At 39.3% G+C, this 17,502-nt stretch overlaps 1 protein-coding gene and 1 long non-coding RNA gene across 19 annotated transcripts; both read left to right on the forward strand.

Moving 5' to 3' along the window:
* Window positions 5,002-6,235, forward strand: LOC109838792. The gene is made up of 3 exons (XM_020407217.1): window positions 5,002-5,242; window positions 5,319-5,683; window positions 5,990-6,235. Exons 1-3 carry the CDS (start codon window positions 5,158-5,160, stop codon window positions 6,233-6,235), a joined length of 696 nt encoding a protein of 231 aa, XP_020262806.1. The 5' UTR covers window positions 5,002-5,157.
* LOC109837568 lies at window positions 7,089-13,341 on the forward strand. 18 transcript variants are annotated; one of them, XR_002246327.1, is made up of 15 exons: window positions 7,429-7,590; window positions 7,657-7,747; window positions 7,823-7,890; window positions 7,991-8,053; window positions 8,310-8,564; window positions 9,108-9,142; window positions 9,279-9,364; window positions 9,447-9,539; window positions 10,754-10,804; window positions 10,876-10,932; window positions 11,006-11,082; window positions 11,251-11,319; window positions 11,487-11,546; window positions 12,825-12,970; window positions 13,109-13,341. It is a non-coding gene; the product is annotated as an uncharacterized LOC109837568 (long non-coding RNA). The 18 variants fall into 18 exon arrangements; XR_002246329.1 differs by having other exon boundaries at window positions 8,310-8,394; XR_002246328.1 differs by having other exon boundaries at window positions 7,090-7,590; window positions 8,310-9,142; window positions 9,279-9,372.

Below are 17,502 nucleotides of genomic sequence, written 5' to 3' on the forward strand. Positions count from 1 at the left end.
TGGACCTTTCTAGGCTTATCCGTATACCGACTCACAACACTGACTGTATGTGAAATATCTGGAGCGGTGTAGACCATAGCATACATAATGCTTTCAACTGCACTAGCATAAGGAACAAGACATGTACTGCTCCTCCTCTTCAGTCTGAGGTGATTGTAGGGTCGAAAAAATTAAAGTTGATTTATTCTTGTTTTAAGAATAGGTTCTATCACTTGGTAAGAACCTTTTAGAATCACTCACTCTCTCGATTACAGAGGAAGAGATGGTTAATTTGACTTCTCTTTTTTTTTAAAGTGGGTTCTGGGTGGCGAGAGAATGCTTCACTCGATACTCATGTCGAGTTTGCTTCTCGTTGACAATCTGACGATGGCTACAGTTGCAGGAACATGAGTCCTTCTCTCTCTTAATGATCTCCTTCATGCGATAGCCAAAAATACCCTAAAAGTCCCCTCTTCATAGCTGCTCATGGCTATTTATAGAATTTTAGCACGTAATTGACGTGCTGAAATCGTGGGTAGAAGGTGTAACTACCTCCTACAATTTAGCCCATGTGGGCTGGCTAAGTCTTCGTAACTGTTAGCCTCTTAATTCGGAGTTTCAAAAATGGGACGAACCTCCAGGTTTGGCAAGGTTCGTCGGCTGAGATTGGGAGCGTAACTGACTCCTTGGATTTAGCCCACATAGGCAAACTGGGTCTTCAGGACCATTATAGTCGGATCTCCCGTGGATGACGAGCCTCGCTGTATGGTGAGGTTCGTCAGATTAGATGAGCCTCAACGTGCAGTGAGGTTCGTTTGGGTAGGGCTAGCTTCACCGTATAGCGAGCTTCTTCTGATAAACTTTGTCCTCACTGACTTCGTCTGACAAGCTTCGTCTTCACTGACGAACTTCATCTTCAACAGCTGAGTCCAACTGCATAGAAAGTCTCATGATTGAGCTTCGTCTTCACCGACGAACCTCGTTGTCTGACAAACTTCAATCCTCGTATCCAATGACGAGTTTTGAACTTCATGGCCATCAAGGGCTGGTTAAACAATTCAAACGAGCTTGATCATTCAGGCGAGCTTGCAGGCTTGTCGAGTTCAATGTTCAGGAAAAGTTCAATGTTCAGGCAATCATAGCTTCTTGATGAACTTCGTCTTTAATGACGAAGTTTGTCTTTTGAAAGATGAAGTACTGTTTGATGGGGTTCGTCTAGGGATGAACTTCATCTCTTGTATGAGATTCATTAGCTGAGACGAGGTTCATCATGATGACGAGCCTTGTCATACTTGTAGTGAGGTTTAACTTGGCATTTTTTAGTGCCTACAAGACCCCCTTCAAAGTTTTCAGACCCAAAATTAGGTTGTATGGGGTTTGAAATACTCTGAATTTTCTCTGCTATGATGAGCTTGGTTTGTGGACTAGGTTGGATGCTTCAGGACGAGGTTCAACCATTTGTTAAATCTCATCATTCTATATAAACTTTGTCAGGCACACGTCAGTCCGATGACTTAGGCTTTATCAGCATTAAATGCTATGTGCCTTTTCTAGGCCTGATAGGCGATTGCCAGTTGGAGCTTCGAGATCTCCTCCACAGCTCTCGTCTGCAAATCTTGTTTGCAAAAGGTCACATCCGCTGATCTCGATCGTAAATTTTGGCTGTCATTTCAACTTTTCCCGCTTTTATATATATGAGGCATTGCCATCCGAAGAGTTTTTTCTTCTTCCTCAAAACTCATTGAGCCGTCGAAACCTTTTCATCATTTAAGCTTTCAACTTTTTTTTTCTACAAAAATCCCAGGCCTTTAATCAAGTGCAATGGCCCCGAAAGTCACCACCGATAAGAGAAAGGGCAAGAAATGCCGCTAGTTCTTCGAACGAACCTGCCGCTATGCCTGCTTTTTCAGGTAGTGTATCCAAACACAGGGCTTGCATTTCAAAACTAATGAACTCTACCCATTTTAGGTTTGAGACAGTTTCCCTTTTTTGAGATGAAACTCATCCAGTAGATGTTGTTCGTCGATTAGATGAAGTTCGTCGATCAGACAATTTTCTTCTTTCTAACGTAGTTCATCTAATTGATGGAATTTGTTTGTTTGACGAATTTCATCTATTGAATGAGGCTCATCTGTCTGGTGAAGCTGGTCTGATAGACGAGGTTCACTTTCATGGATGAGGTTCGTCGACCTGACGAAGTCCGTTTATCAAGCGAGGCTCGTCTACCTGATGAGGTTCATTTTCATGGACGAGGTTCGTCAGTCGAATGACTTTCGCCTGTTGAGAGAAATTTGTGCAATTACTTAGGTGTAGCTCACTCTTTAGCTAAGATTCAACTTATCTGAATCATCTGTACTGACCCCATTTTTCTTTTGCAGTTTTGCATCCTTCTATTCTGATTCCTCCATGCGGTGATGTTGGATCAGATAGCACCCAAATAGGAGTAGATCATCCTTACTATTTAGCACTTAAAAGTCCCCCCATGATTGGAGATTGATGTTAGGAAGAACTTCATTTTCTTTCTAAACCTTCCAACGCCACACTTAGGCATTTGATCACGGATGTTCCTTTGGAGACAATCGATCGAAGCCATATCCCAAAGCATGTTTTTCTATTCGGAGATCTCACAGAAGATCCTGATATATTAGATGTTAGGAAATATCGGTGGCTTAGGACCATGAACGGGCGACATCTTTTCTCACCTCCCATGGTACGGGACTGCTCTCTTATCACACTTAAAGTTGCTTCAGTCCCCAAAAAGATGAATTGGGATTTAACCCCAGCATAGGATAGGGTGACATGTGAGGTTTTCTCTAAAAGTGACGCCAGAATAAATTGTGACAGTCGTTACATCACTGGTTTAAACCCAAGACTAGTTCAAAGAGAATCACCTGTTGGCGAAATGACCATTGAAGTAAATACCTTCGGCCATGCTTTCTTTAAGGAAGATGGACAATTTCCAGCCAAAGATTTTAGAACCCCCGGTTGGTCTCGTTAGAGTGCTACACAATGGTGGCCTCGAGTCATCGAGTTCATCTTGTAGGAGAATCGTGATGACCTGCAAATATTTGGTCTCTTTGCACCCATCCGAGCAACACAGCTTAGGCTAAGGACTAACTCCCATCAGTTCTTTAGCGTGTTAGAGTTGTATAATCCTGATACACGCACCTTCTTTATCTCGGATGGGGAATTGGGGATCCCACTTCATGAGATGGTAGAAATTTTAGGATTACCATATGGAAAGTACCCTTATAAGGAATACATCCCAGGGTACAAGGAGTTGGTGGATCTGGAAAAGAATCACCCACAAGTTGTTGAGACTTTTTGGGAGGTAATGTGACATTATCACATCTTTCTGAACGTGGAAGGACGCACTAATAAGAAAGGTGAGAAGTCTATCAGCCATAATATCTGGGCACATTATCTCTTCAAAAATTTGGATTAGAAGAAGGACCCAGTAGTGTCGCTGGGTCCTTATGAGGCTGGTGAGTTGTCACGGCGTTTACTCACCAATCCTCATTTATCCTACGTAACGCCTTCAGACGAGCATGGTTATGCCGTGGGTACAGAGTTTGAAAGTTACTTCCATCAATGTGGGGAACCCATCTCTTCTAAGGTCGTGCTGGCAGGATACCTTATGTTGTGGCTTACGCAAATTGTTATCCCTGCTGGCAGCTTTGAGGACCTGCCATTGGAAGTAGTGTTCCATGTTGTACGTTTAGCTTACGGCTACTCCTATGCTCTTCTTCTAGCCATGATCACTCGCATTCACGGGGGATTGTGACGATTATGTTTTCAATTTTGCCAAGGTGCTGAGAATCACCGGGTGGTGCTCCCTTACACCTATCTCATGGTGTGGTTCATGATGCATTGTCCCATTCTTATGAGTGCACCTTCCGCTCACGAAGAAGGTCAAATTACTCCCTTCATTCAGTGGTTGGAAATTATGATTGGAGTCAGCATTACATGGCGATGATGAGGCATGCACTCAGGAACCACAACAACTATGATTTCTATCGGTGCTTTCCTCACTTTCATGGGACCAGCTATGGCCAGATTGTAGCGGATGAGTCAAACGGTCAAGGTCATACCACCTTATCACTTGGTTGGTTCCATTGGCTCATGAGTATTCGTCCTGGATATTTAGTCTACCGCTTTGGTCCTGTATGCCATATGGAACTGTATACACCTTGTCGTTTTGCCCATCAATTTGGCTATGACCAATTGTACATCAGTAATCCCAACACTCAGTTGCAATCTGAGGGTTGTAGTCTAATCGACGGAGCAAGAGCTTGGTTTTGGACGATTGCTGGAGGTACAGGTGCTCTCTTCTCACTCCCTCAACAGAATCCTCGACCTCGAACAACACTCACTTATTGCCAGTGTCATTGCATAGCGAATACGGTGATTTCCAAACTTTAATATCAACTCTTCTAGATTGTTTCTTATTCGATGTCGTTATAGATCTGGAGATGCTTCCAAGAGAAGTCGTATGCCAGGGTTCAAGGAATTCTATCATGCAGAGGAAAATATTAGGGAGGAGGAATCCCGACTTTCTAGTCCTCATGAAACTCAGGAGGAGGTAAACGTGGCACTGGATGAAAGTACACTTCAGGGGTCTCCTCGTATCGACGAGTACGGGAGTCATATGACTACTGCTGTCAAGGAGGGCGAGACTTTCAGAACCGAAGCTGCCTTTGGCGAATTCAGGGGTTTTGCTCATACTGATTAGCTTCATGAGCACTTTCAACCTAATGTTTCTGAGAGTATACCTACACCTACTAGTTTCACTACAGAAGGCTTCTCTCAGCAGCCTGCTAAAATTGTGCACATTTCAAGCTCTCCGGCAACACCGCCTACTCAAGCTGAATCTCAGCTTCTAACAACATCAGGTGCTCTGAAGGAATCTCATTCAGCTTTCGAGTCAACTGGTATGTTGGTTTTAGATATTTAAGACGTTGAATGGTCACCCCTTTTTGACACTTAACTTCTGAGGTTTCTCTGCAGGAGAGCCCAAAGAAGTCGAGGATTTAAGGCACGTGGGGGGGAAATTCAAGGAGCTAAGGCTAATGCATAGGTCCAAACGTCTCGTGAAGAAATAGAGGCGAGAGGTTCCACTAATCATCAATCCTCTAATAGAACAGGTTGAAGCTAGAACGAAATCGGATTCTGAGGACGATGTTCCTTCATAGTTCATCCCGACTTTGTGTTAGATCGCGCTCCGGACCCAGCATAAATGTTGAGGACGCTCCTGTTAACCCTGGTAAGATAATTTCACATTTGTTCCCCTCCCTCTTTTTCTAGTCCATTGTGCTGATAATGTTGAACATCGCTTCTAGTTGTTTCAACTACAGCTGCAGTTACTGTTAATGCGAGTATTGAGATCAAAACCATTCTCAACACCTCTTCTAAAGCTGAAGCTAATCCCAGTACTGTTGTTGAAACTAAAACAACCATGGATGCAACAGTTATTGGAGCTAGGATTGATCATGATGTTGTGGTCGGAACTGAAGCTGAAGCAACTGCCAGTGTTATGCCAACTATCTCTATCGCTTCAACGAAAATTTTAGATCCAGGGTTGAATGTGGTCATTGCTGCTCCCACCACTCTTATTACTGCTACCGCAACTGTTGCTACTACTATTTTCACGTCGTCGTTGGTCTTCACCGAAACAATGGCTTCTTCTACGGGTCAATCAGAAGTGGTGCCCTCCGGCACAACATTCTCTTCCTCTTTCAATTTAGTGAAAGACTTCGGGGTGTCCAAAGTCTAGGAGAACTTTCTCATTATTTTGAGAGAATCCCCTACTCAAGTCTTGGATCATGATGAGGACTTCGCTAGGATCAAAGCAATGCTGAAACCTCTTCTAAAATTGATGCAAAGTCTGACCAGCAGTATGGCAGTACTACCATATTGGTTGCATCTGGCAAACATCAAAGACCTTTTCATAAGATGGCAAGGTCGTTGCACTCAATCTCTCCATCACTTAGCTAAAGAATGAGCCATGTAGTATCTGCAGCAGAGGGATGACTCTTTGTTTGAGCTTGATCGCCAATTGCTTGAAAAGAAGCAAAGGGTAAAAGAGATTGAAGGGGTAGGCGAGAAGTTATCCAGTGAGAACAGAAAGATTGCTAATGTTGAACGTAATAAGCAGCGTCAGACCAAATCTTATAAGACCATGCTTGCTGACCTTCAGACCAAACTTGAAGAGGCAGAGGAGGAGTTGAAGGGCATGAGGAAGTGCGGCAAACACTAGCAACACAGTAGACGAACATCAATCATCCCTTAAAGTGGAGCTCAATGATTTGGAAAAGCTAGAGAAGGCCGTAAGGGATGTAAAGGTATATTCTGATGAAGAGCTACATAAGCAAACAATGGCAGAAGTTGAGGTGGAGCACCAGGAGTATCTGAACAAACTTTCCGATGAAATTCGTCAGACGACTGGGTCTCTTTAATTTCAACCTTTGTAGGTTGTCTTTTGTGGTAGTTTCTCATGAATAAAATTTTAATTTTATCCACTAGTTCTCCTTCTTGTGTATTTTAGCTCTTCTCGATGAGGTTCATGATATCATGAAATTCAACTCAACAAATCTCGATGTTTAAGGCCCTTTTATAATTGTCCTAATGAGCTTCAAGCCTTGGGGACGAAGTTAATCTATTTTACTGTATTTCATCGTACTAAGATTTTGAGATTTATAGGATAAGTCTTATTACTTTAAGACAAAGTTCAATATATTGATGAACTTCGTCATTCAAGAATTTTAAGACTTCACCTTAAACAAGTCCCAATTCCTTAAGACGAGATTCAATATTTTACGAACTTCGTCAGTCAGAATTTTTGGGATGAGGTTCGGCATTTCATGAACTTCGTCAGCTAAAAATTTTGGGACGAGGATCGGCATTTCATGAACTTCGTCATCCAAGCTTTTTAGGAGGAGGTTCTGTATTTCATGAACTTCCACTACAAGAAATCTGATATTTAACGACCAAAATTAGTGAAGGGACCAGTTGACCGTCATTAATGTGCATATATTAATGACGGGTTTTAAAGCCTTCGTCGAGTGATTACAAATATTAGAGGAATTGTGTGAGATGGGATAACGGTTTTCTAGTCCCTTCATTGATTTGTTCCTAATACCGTCGTTATTAGGTCTCCTTAAAGACGAAGGAGTCCATTACCTTCATTGATGGGATTCCTAATCATAATTAGATTAAAATTAACCTATTGCTATTAACAAATCCCACATTAAAACCCGAAGCCCCAATTTTACAAACCCCTTAACGCCTAATCATCCTACACGCCCAAGAGAGGGAAAATCCCCCCCATTTATTTTCGCCAAAAACTAAAAAAACCAACGAAAACCCCCCAAATTAACCCCCATTCTCTCTCTCTCTCTCTCTCTCTCGTCAAAATACCCCAAACCCCCGTGCGCCTTCTCTCCTCCCCTCCCGCTCAAACCAACTCTGAACTCGCCGCCTGCCGTCCGGAGTTCGCCGACACGTCGACCCCAGCAGTTTGCGCCGAGCCCCCCCTCAAAAACCCTAGTTCTTCCTCCCCAAATCGGACCTCGCCGCCACTCCTGTTCCTGATTTTCGCCGGACGCCTGACTTGTAAGTCCTCTACCTCTCAAGCTCATTCTCTAATTCCATGGAGAATCTCTCTGATGTAGATTTTAGTTTGCCGCCGGTCCCCTCAAAAACCCTAGTTCTTCCTCCCCAAAGCGCCTCGCCGCCCTCCTGCTCCTGATTTTCGCCGGATGTCTGACTTGTAAGTCCTCTACCTCCTCTCAAGCTCATTCTCTAAATCCATGGTGGCTCTCTCTGATGGAAATTCTTCTTTCAGGTCAGATGGTAAAGATGGAATGAAGAGATTCAAGTCTTGATTTTTAAAATTAATCTGTCTTCTTTGAGGTCAGCTTCCTCAAATCTCAACTCTCCTTCTGGTTGTTTTCCTTTCTTTCACTTGTTGCTGTTGTTGAGACTGGGGATTTCTTATTCCTACTGATTCCAGGATCGGAGGAAAAATCCATCATTTAAGCGGAGGGCTTCCATTGTCCAGACGGCAACCCCCAAGGTGAGAGCTTTTACGGATTTATTTTTTTTATTGGGTGTATTTACTTTGGGGTTTCGTTTGCTAAAGTCATTTAATGCAATTCATTATCAGTATTTTTACTGATATGTTTACATATGTATAAGATCTGAAAAATATCCTTTGATTAATGTTGCCTAGTTAAGCATCTGGAGAGTCAAATCAGTTTTATAAACTAACCGAGCACTAATTTGTGGAGATTATCCAAATTCAATATTATTGTAATTTTTTTTGCTTGCAGAAACCTCTATTTTTATCTCATTATTACTTCATGCTCTCCTGAATGCTTGAGTTTTGAAGGCCGCCTTCCTGATATTACTAAAAGGGTATAAATTTCAAAATACAGCCTCCTGAAGTTTCTCATTATTTAGTCTTAACAAAAGAAATAACCTTTTTTTCTTAAATAATTCATGTTTATGATCACCTTCGAGATGTTATTGGGCACGTGGGTCTTAGTGATCAGGACATCGTTGCTCTTTCTGGTGGTGACGCGCTGGTTGGCGATTTTATAACGCTAGCATTTATCTGCATTGTTTACTACCATGTTTTTGCTACTGTTCTACTAAGGTTGGTTGGTGAATTTTACAGGTAAGATGCAGCAAGGAGAGATCAGGGTTTGTGGGAGCTTGGACTTCAAATATCATCAATTTTTTTGGCATTCAACATATATGTGACTTTGTGGATATGAGATATTTTACTTAAAGACAGACCTAGTCTGAGATCTTATAGCCCACTCTATTTTTGTTACATCTCTTATTTTTAGTTGCAAGCTAGTTTAAGGTGTCTTAGTTGATGTGTTTGCATGAAGTTAGATTTGTTTATACACTTTATATATGTGACTTTGTAGAGAACTTCCGAGCACTTTGCACTGGTACGTCAGAATCATACTATGATTAATCTGTTTGGTTTAATTTATGCTTACAACTTCTGCAATCTTAAGATTTGTTCCTTGGCATATACAGTTCATTGAGTTTCTCCTAAGTAATTCTTTAATTTTCATTAAGAGATATTATGCCATAATCAATAATTTGTTGTTTAGGATCATCGAGTGGTGGGAAAATAAAGACTGAAATGGTATGATCACTCTTTACTGTTATCCATTTGAGACTTTGGACGCAATCAATCTTGTCTATACCTTAAGACTGAAATTGTAGGTCACTTGAATGTCGTATTTGTAAGCTAAGCATGTTACAAGAGTTGATTTGTGCAGGTTTTGGTCGCATTGGGAGGTTGGTCTTGCGCATAGCCACGTATGGGTCTCAACAAGCAGACCAAGACTGCCACTGTCGCCATTGTGTAATTTTGTAAATTAGCTGATGTCCTTTTATTTTTCCTTTAGAAAAATATGTCGGCTTGACATCCCTTGTACTCTCCGCAGATCCACACTACAGGCCAGTCTTCTCCATCGCAAGCATATAGACGGGATTGAAGATCTTGACAAGGAGCTGCAGTATTTGAAGAAAGCTTTGAGGTATATACCCTACCATTTTAGGGTCCACTGCATGATTTATTTATTTATTTTGCTTTTTTAATACTCAGCTATAGTAACACCCGTCATCCAATGATATATCATTGTATTCATTATCTGTCCAATTTAACGCTTGCTAGTGGCTTCTCTTCCACCAATTATAGTTGTAAAACCCACTGTTCAAAGTGGCAATTATGAAATTCGACCTATTCAAAGCACCTCTTGTGAATGTCAATTATAGAATTCACATCCAAATATGGGTGTGGAGAACGTTGATGTTCAGCAACAAAATAATGTAGTACACTGTAGCTTTTGAAATCAATTCTTCTGAGTTCTGAAGTTGTAAATGTGCACGTTGTATCGAATTTCCTAAGATCAGAGGATACGTTTATCTCTCATATTCACCAAAAATTTTGTGCGCATGCGATATTGGCCTGTTTTAGAGTAGTCTTCATCTATTTCTGCACTGTTATTTCCTAATCAAATATCCTATTCATCTAGTATTAACTCGCACTTATTACATATTTGGTATGTCAATATATATGTGCACATGAATCTAGGCTTGTGCCAAATTCTCTATTCATTTTTTGAAAATGCAACAAAAAAATAAAGTTACTGCATTTTCTACTATCAAATTGTTGAAGCAATTCATCCTACGTTGATTTCCTACCTTGGAGTTTGAAATTTTAGGCAGTTCCAATTATATCAGCAGCATATCTTATAATATGGTACGTGCAAAGATTTATGAATTTGGATATTTTCTGTTGTATCAGTTACATGGGTGTATAAGCCCCAAGACTTATCCTGCTACTAAGGCCGTGTCATGCAGAAGCATAATACGCTGTGATGTAAACCATGTTTCCGCAGATGATTTTTCTACTAAGGCCGTGTCATGCAGAAGCATAATACGCTGTGATGTAAACCATGTTTCCGCAGATGATTTTTAGTAGACAATCTAAAATCTTATTGTGAGATATCCATTATCTAGATTAAATGCTTTTAGATTCCAGACTACTATTTGGCGACAATTTGTCCAATTGGTTTATTTTATGCTACAAAAAGTGGCTTATAGTTGATTTGTTCGCGAGAGATAGGCTATATGTCAGTCAAAGGTGACTGTCATTGGTATACCTTTATCCAACCTTGGTTAACTTCTGAATTTACTTAATTCTTTTTTCTTGTAGAAGCAAAGACATGGTCTAACCGTTTTTTTGCAGGCTGGAGTCCAAATTGTTGATCCTGTGGTCGATGTGTTCAATGGACAAGAGGTGGAAGTGTGGCCTCTCATTTCATCCATACACAGCCAACTTCTAAATTCTTTTCTCTTTTGTGATTTTAGATGCCTTTGAAAGCGACAGAGAGGGATGTTTATGAATTCTTCTCGAAAGCAGGGAAGGTTAGTGGAATGAGTTACTTGGTCCTCTTATCACACAATAATATGAGGTTGATGATTGTTTTTAATTTGTTAGGTTTAGCTTCTTGTATTGACATTACACATCCATCTGAGAAGAGTGTTCTGATATTTACATGTATCATGCAACCACAGGTATCTGAGCTTACATAGTAGTACAAGTATACTTATCTCCCCTGCCCAGTTTATTATTTAAAATATTTCGTAACTTGTTATCTTATTAGGATTAAAGCTTTTGGTAGGCAATTCTCTATTTCAATATCTTCAGTACATACATTGAGATACACTTGCTTCTTATTGCAGTAAATGCTTCTGTGCCTTCAATGAGGCCTATTATAATGACTTTTTTGTGGCTCAACATTCTTTTATTTGGTGAGTGTGAAAAGAATTGGAAGTTTGATTGCTCACCATATTGGGTGCAGTCCTTAGGGTGGTGTTATGTGTAGTAAGCATGGCAATGCATTTTTAAGCTGCAAACTGTATAAGTATTACTTCATTAATGATGTTAGATTTACAAGCAATTAATTTATGGCTTCCAGGTTAGAGACGTGCGGCTGATCATGGATCGGAACTCGAGACGATCGATCAAAAGGAGTTGGGTATGTTCTCTTGTTCTTTAACTTGTTTGTTGATGCATTATAGCAAGGTTCTTAGACATGCTTCCATGAGGATGATCCTTCTAAAGTTATTTTGCTCGATTATTCAAAAATTCAGATAAGGAAAGAACATCACGTGATGGAGGTTTCAGGAAATAGTGATAATAAACAACTAGAATTTTCATGAATGTTGTAAGGCATAAAAGGTGATGTTTTGGAAAAATATAATACTTTGCACCACATATTTTGGGATCCTTCTTTTTGATAGATTTTGAGCTTGAGGTAATCTACATTCAGAAGCAGATGCAAGTAGTTTGATTTAATTCATGGCAGAAGAACAAAAGTGATAGTCTATATTATCCGTTGTTATCTACTACACTATCTTGACACAGATGTCAAAACTTTTAAGCATGTCCTACTCATGCATCATCTGGTTGCAAGCTGAGAAGCCTTTTTATTTGTTTTGGAACATGGCAGAACTTGTTAAAAAAAGTTTACATGCTATTCTTAGTTGTTAGAGCACTCCCAACAATGTGTATTTTTTCTAAGCAGCCCAAAAGTGAAATCAACATAATGTGATATTCTTTTGAGCTCTCTTCTTCATTTATCATAACCGTTTCCTCAGCAATAGATGTTAACCTGTCCAATGAATTAGATCTGTTAAAAGGTTGTCTAGTGAATTAAAAAAAATCCCTTTGTAATTACTTTGGCATCAAGCTCTGTACAAGGCTAGAGCCTAGTTCAAATTTAATGAGTCCTCTATGGAGTATTCGTGACTTTATTCCCAGGGGAATTAGGCTTTTGTTCAGAGAATAATGATCATGACTAATAAGTAATGACAACAACAATAGGAGAGAGAAGTATTACTAAGTACTTTAGTGAATTATGTTTGCCTGCAAAAATGAATGCATGTAATATTATGAGAACCTAATTAATGCTCGAGAAGTTATGGGAAACTTTGAGCATAGTTAATGTCAAGTTCATTTCACACTTACTATTTAACCACATGAAATTGGTTCTATAGATCTCCATTCTTCAACGATATCTTAGATAGCTTACCCTTTCTCTATTACCATGGTTTTGACTCATATGACATGTTATTCCTATCTATCTTGCATAATAAGGGTCATACTTTCCGTTTTCTTTTGTGTTTCACCATTAAAGATGTCGATTTTAAATATAGAAGATTAAGCAGGAGACTGTCATTTGTTGTATCTGTAGAGGACATCATACAAAAGAGGCATAATTATTTTCTCGGCTGAACATTTTTTTTGTTTGAAGGATATGAAATATGAGCAGGAGCAACAACAACATCAACAATAACAAATGATGTCTGACTTAGAGTCACAAGTGAAAGCTATGCAGGAATTTTTTTTAGGCAGTCATCTTCATTGACTCCACAAACTCGAGAACATGTGCAAGACTAAGTAATTATTTATTATAAAATCTCTTATATATTTTTATGATTGACTACTTGCACTTGAGAAAATGAGATTTTTACTTAATAAGATAATAATTGCTTAATTGATATTTCTTAATTATGTGATTTTTTTTTAATTTTTCAGGTTATCCATGCAGGATTAGGAGAGGGGTAGCTCGAGTCTTCTTTTGACGATGATTAGAAATGAAACGATGTGTCTTTCCCAGACTTCTATTTTAATTTGTTTTAGATAGCTTCACGTATTTTCCTTTAGAATAATTGGGATATTAACACTTGTTATTAGTGTTGAATATTTGAGGATGATGGAATTTTATTTATTGATGTTATTAATGAATGGAGTTTTTTATTTCTCTTTTATTCATTATTGAGTGTTTTTAATATATTTGTGTTGTGAATCTTAGTTTCATATTGAGAATAATATGATAGTTGTTTATGAATGAAAAAATTATCATTAATATAAGTTAGAAATTTATAGTCTATAATGACGGTTTTATAAACAACATTTTGTTTATCAACGAAGGGAAAGCCCCATCGTTGATAGGTTACTAATTACCCACCATGAGGACTTTTACGACGGTATCCAACCATCATTAATTAGCCTTTAATGACGGGGTTTTCACCCGTTGTTACACAATAATAACGGGCATACAAAACCATCATTACACAATAACAACGGGAATGAAAACCCGTCATTTAAAGTAACGACGGGAAAATATCCCCGTAACTAATTATAACGACGGAAAAATATTCCCGTCGCTGATGGTAACGACGGGAAAATAACCCCGTCACTAATGGTAACGACGGTGATAATTACCGTCGTAGATATTAACGACGGTAATATGTTCCGTCATTATACACTCTATAACGACGGGTGGTATATCCCTTCGTGACCCTTTAGCGAAGAGGGCTTCAACAACGGGTGACGAAGGGATTTTTTCCTGTCGTTAGCATACAATAACGACGGTTTTCAGCTCTTTAACGAAGGGAAATCCCTTCGTTAAAGACGTAATTTCTTGTAGTGTTCGTCAGCTAAAAATTTTAGGACGAGGTTCCGCATTTCATGAACTTCGTCAGCCAAAAATTTTGGGACATGGTTCAGCATTTCATGAGCTTCATTAGTCAAGCATGCCTCGAACTTCATTAAGTATGCAAACATCAATGTTCTTGCTCTGTTGATCTACATGGATCCATCTTTTCACCTTGCCAGCATTAAGTTCTTAGTACTTAATGCGCCTCTTCGAGCCATGCTCCATCAGTGTTAAGTATGAACGTACTTAATGCGTCTCTTCGGGCCCAACACCCTTTGACCAGCTATGTGCTTAGAGATCTGTGCAGCAGATCAATGTTGCTGAGTTGGCTCCTCTGCCTGTATATAGGTGTGGCTTCGGATGCCCACTGAAACACCTGTCCTTCTTCTCACGAGCATCAACAGCTATCTTAGAGATACCTTCTCACTCTGTAACTCATCCACGGGTACCTATCAGCTGGCAGTGGTGAAGATTTTTTGCCAAGAAATGGTAGATGGAATTTTAATAATAAATGTTGCAGCCCTAGTGGAAAGCATACTTAATACCCTCGTAGGAACTTTAGCGACATTTTACGATGATAAGCTGCACAAACAGGCATTGGAAAAGACTAAAGTGGAGCGTCGAAGGTCATTGGACAAACTTGTGAACGAACCTCATCTTGTTGTTCGCTTTGATTTTTTTTTTGCTCAATCCATGTACTTCAACTTTTTTGTTGCTGTAACTTTAATCATTATATGAATAAAATTGCAATTTTATCCATTAATTATTCACTTCTTTTGTGATCACTTAGGATTTTTAGCAAACCCCCAGCTATCAACGGACTTGATTCGTCTTTACAAACTATCGTTTGAGTTGAACTAGCCATACTATTCCCCTCAGTATGGTGAGTTATCGAAGAGTTTCTCTTAGGCTTAACGCTAAGATTTCTCCTCTATCCTTAGCTGTTTAGGGCATCAGATCAGGAATTGAGTGTGCCTACGACAGTTAAGTTGTGTCGTTAGGAACTCAAAAGCGAAACTCATCACATGGTAGGACCACAATTTTAGAAAACAGTCAATAGATTGTGATGAAATCATTAATAAGATAACAATCCTAAATTAAAATAGTGACTTGTCGCTTGGTAAGTCACCACTTGGAAACAACGTCAATCACATGTATGAAGGTGTAGAAACAGTTAAGTTGTTCAGTGATATTAAAGTATAACGACTATAATTAGGATAGTGATCGATAAATCACATGGTAGACCCACTATCAACAAACAACGCCATTTTAAACAAAATGATGAAGTAAACATAATCAAGTCGTTCAGTGATGTAAAAGTATAACGACGATGATTAGAATAGTGGCACATCACATGGTAGACCACTATTTTCGATTAATCTTCAATGCATATTTCGGACGGAACAGTTGTTTACTGGTTACTATAAACTTCTGAGTAGTTCCTTCGGGCAGAGCTAGTGTAGCCGTGAGTGATGCCAAAGCGTCGGCATATGTGTTATTGAGGCGAGGTACATAATCAATGTAGAAGCATTCAAAAGAATTAGCCAGTGTGATGGCAGCTACATGATAAGGGATGAGATCTTCATGTCTTACCTTGAATTCACCTTTCAGCTGATTGATGATGAGCTGCGAATCGCCATACGCTTCTAGGTGCCTTATCTCCATCTGTCTTGCCAGATCAAGACCGATCAGTAAAGCATTGTATTCAACCACGTTTTTGGAACATGACTCTGTTAAAGAGAATGCTCAAGGTAATACATGATTATGCGGAGAAATCAAGACTACCCCCACTCCGGCAACAACGGGACCATCAGGACTCGCTCTTGCTGCGCCGTCGAAAAATAATTGCCATACTTATTCTTTTGAGACCGCATTTACTTCATATATCTCATCTGGCATGTCTTGATATAAATAAACTTTCTCCTCCGATGGGTGACTAGCGAGGAGATCACAAACAGCTTGACCTTTCACTACCTTCTGTGGTTTGAAATAGATGTCGTACTGGGACAACAATAGTGCCCATCTTGCAAGCTTTCAATTCAATGCATCAGGTTGTGTCATGAACACTCGTATTGGATTGACCTTAGATATGATATATATGTTTTGTCCGACCAGATAATATCGCATCTTTTGAATTGCGAAGATTAAGACCAAACATTCCTTCTCAACAGGAGGATAACGGTGTTCAACTCCTGACAAAGTTCTGCTAAAATAGTAAATGGTTTGCTCATGGCCATTATCATCGTCTTGCGTCAGGAGACCAGCTAAGTCATGCTCTGTAGCTCAGATGTATATTAGAAAAGGCTTACCTGATTTTGGTGCAACCAATACAGACGGGTTAGAGAGATATGCTTTAATCTCTTCAAATACCTTCTGGCAGGGCTCATCCCAAATGAAGGATATGTCTTTCTTCATGAGTTTCGAAAATGGTTGACATTTCCTTGACAGGTTAGAGATAAACCTTCGAATGTAGGCTAAACGGCCATGTAAACCGCGAAGCTCCTTAAGATTTTGAGGTGGTGGAAGCTCTTGAATGGCTTTGACCTTGTCTGGATCAAGATGAATCCCATTAGCTGTGACCACAAATCCCAAAAATTTACCACTAGTCATCCCCAAGAAGGACTTGGTTGGATTCATCTTTAATTGATGTGATCGCATGAGATCAAACATCGTCTTCAAATCATGAAGATGATTCTTTTTCTTATGGCTTTTGACGACCAAGTCATTGACATAACATTCAACTGTCTTTCGCAAATGTTCTCGAAAAATGGTGGTCATGGAGCGCTGATATGTGGCCCCAGTATTCTTCAACCCAAAAGGCATCACTGTATAACAGTAAATCCCTGTCGGTGTTCGGAAGGAGGTGTGCTTCTTGTCCTTAGGGTACATCATGATTTGATTATACCCTGAAAATCCATCCATTAATTGTTGGATATCTTGTCCCCAAGATATAGTTTTGATGATAATAATTTATTCACTATATGTGTTATATATATGTGCACTAACATATCAATGCAGATAACAATATCAAATATGCTCAGGATATATGAACCAAGTGCAGGATGAGTTCAAGGCAACAAGAAGCAAATGAGAAGATGAGCTTAAACGTAAGGTTGTGTTTTTATTTTCTTAAACGTAAGGTTGTGTTTTTATTTTCTTTGTTTAGAAATTTTGTACAAGCCTTGATCACTCATAACACTTACACACACTTAGTGTTTAACACACTAACACATGTTTAGTGTATGGTTAACTATAGAAATCCCCTAAGTTAACCATTAGAGTTTATAGATAAAGAATGAGTCTCAAAATACTTCATATATCGCATTTTTATCCTTTGTAGTCGACCAATAAGAATAGTAGTCGACTACTTAAGCCTTAGTCAATATATCAATTTCTGTCATTTCACAGTGTAGTCGACTAATATACATTGTAGTCGACTATTAAAGAATCAAACAGAATTCTAGAATCTGTGAAATTATAGTGTAGCCGA

The sequence above is a fragment of the Asparagus officinalis genome, chromosome 4, assembly GCF_001876935.1.
Source record: "Asparagus officinalis chromosome 4, Aspof.V1, whole genome shotgun sequence".
Lineage (NCBI taxonomy): Eukaryota > Viridiplantae > Streptophyta > Magnoliopsida > Asparagales > Asparagaceae > Asparagus > Asparagus officinalis.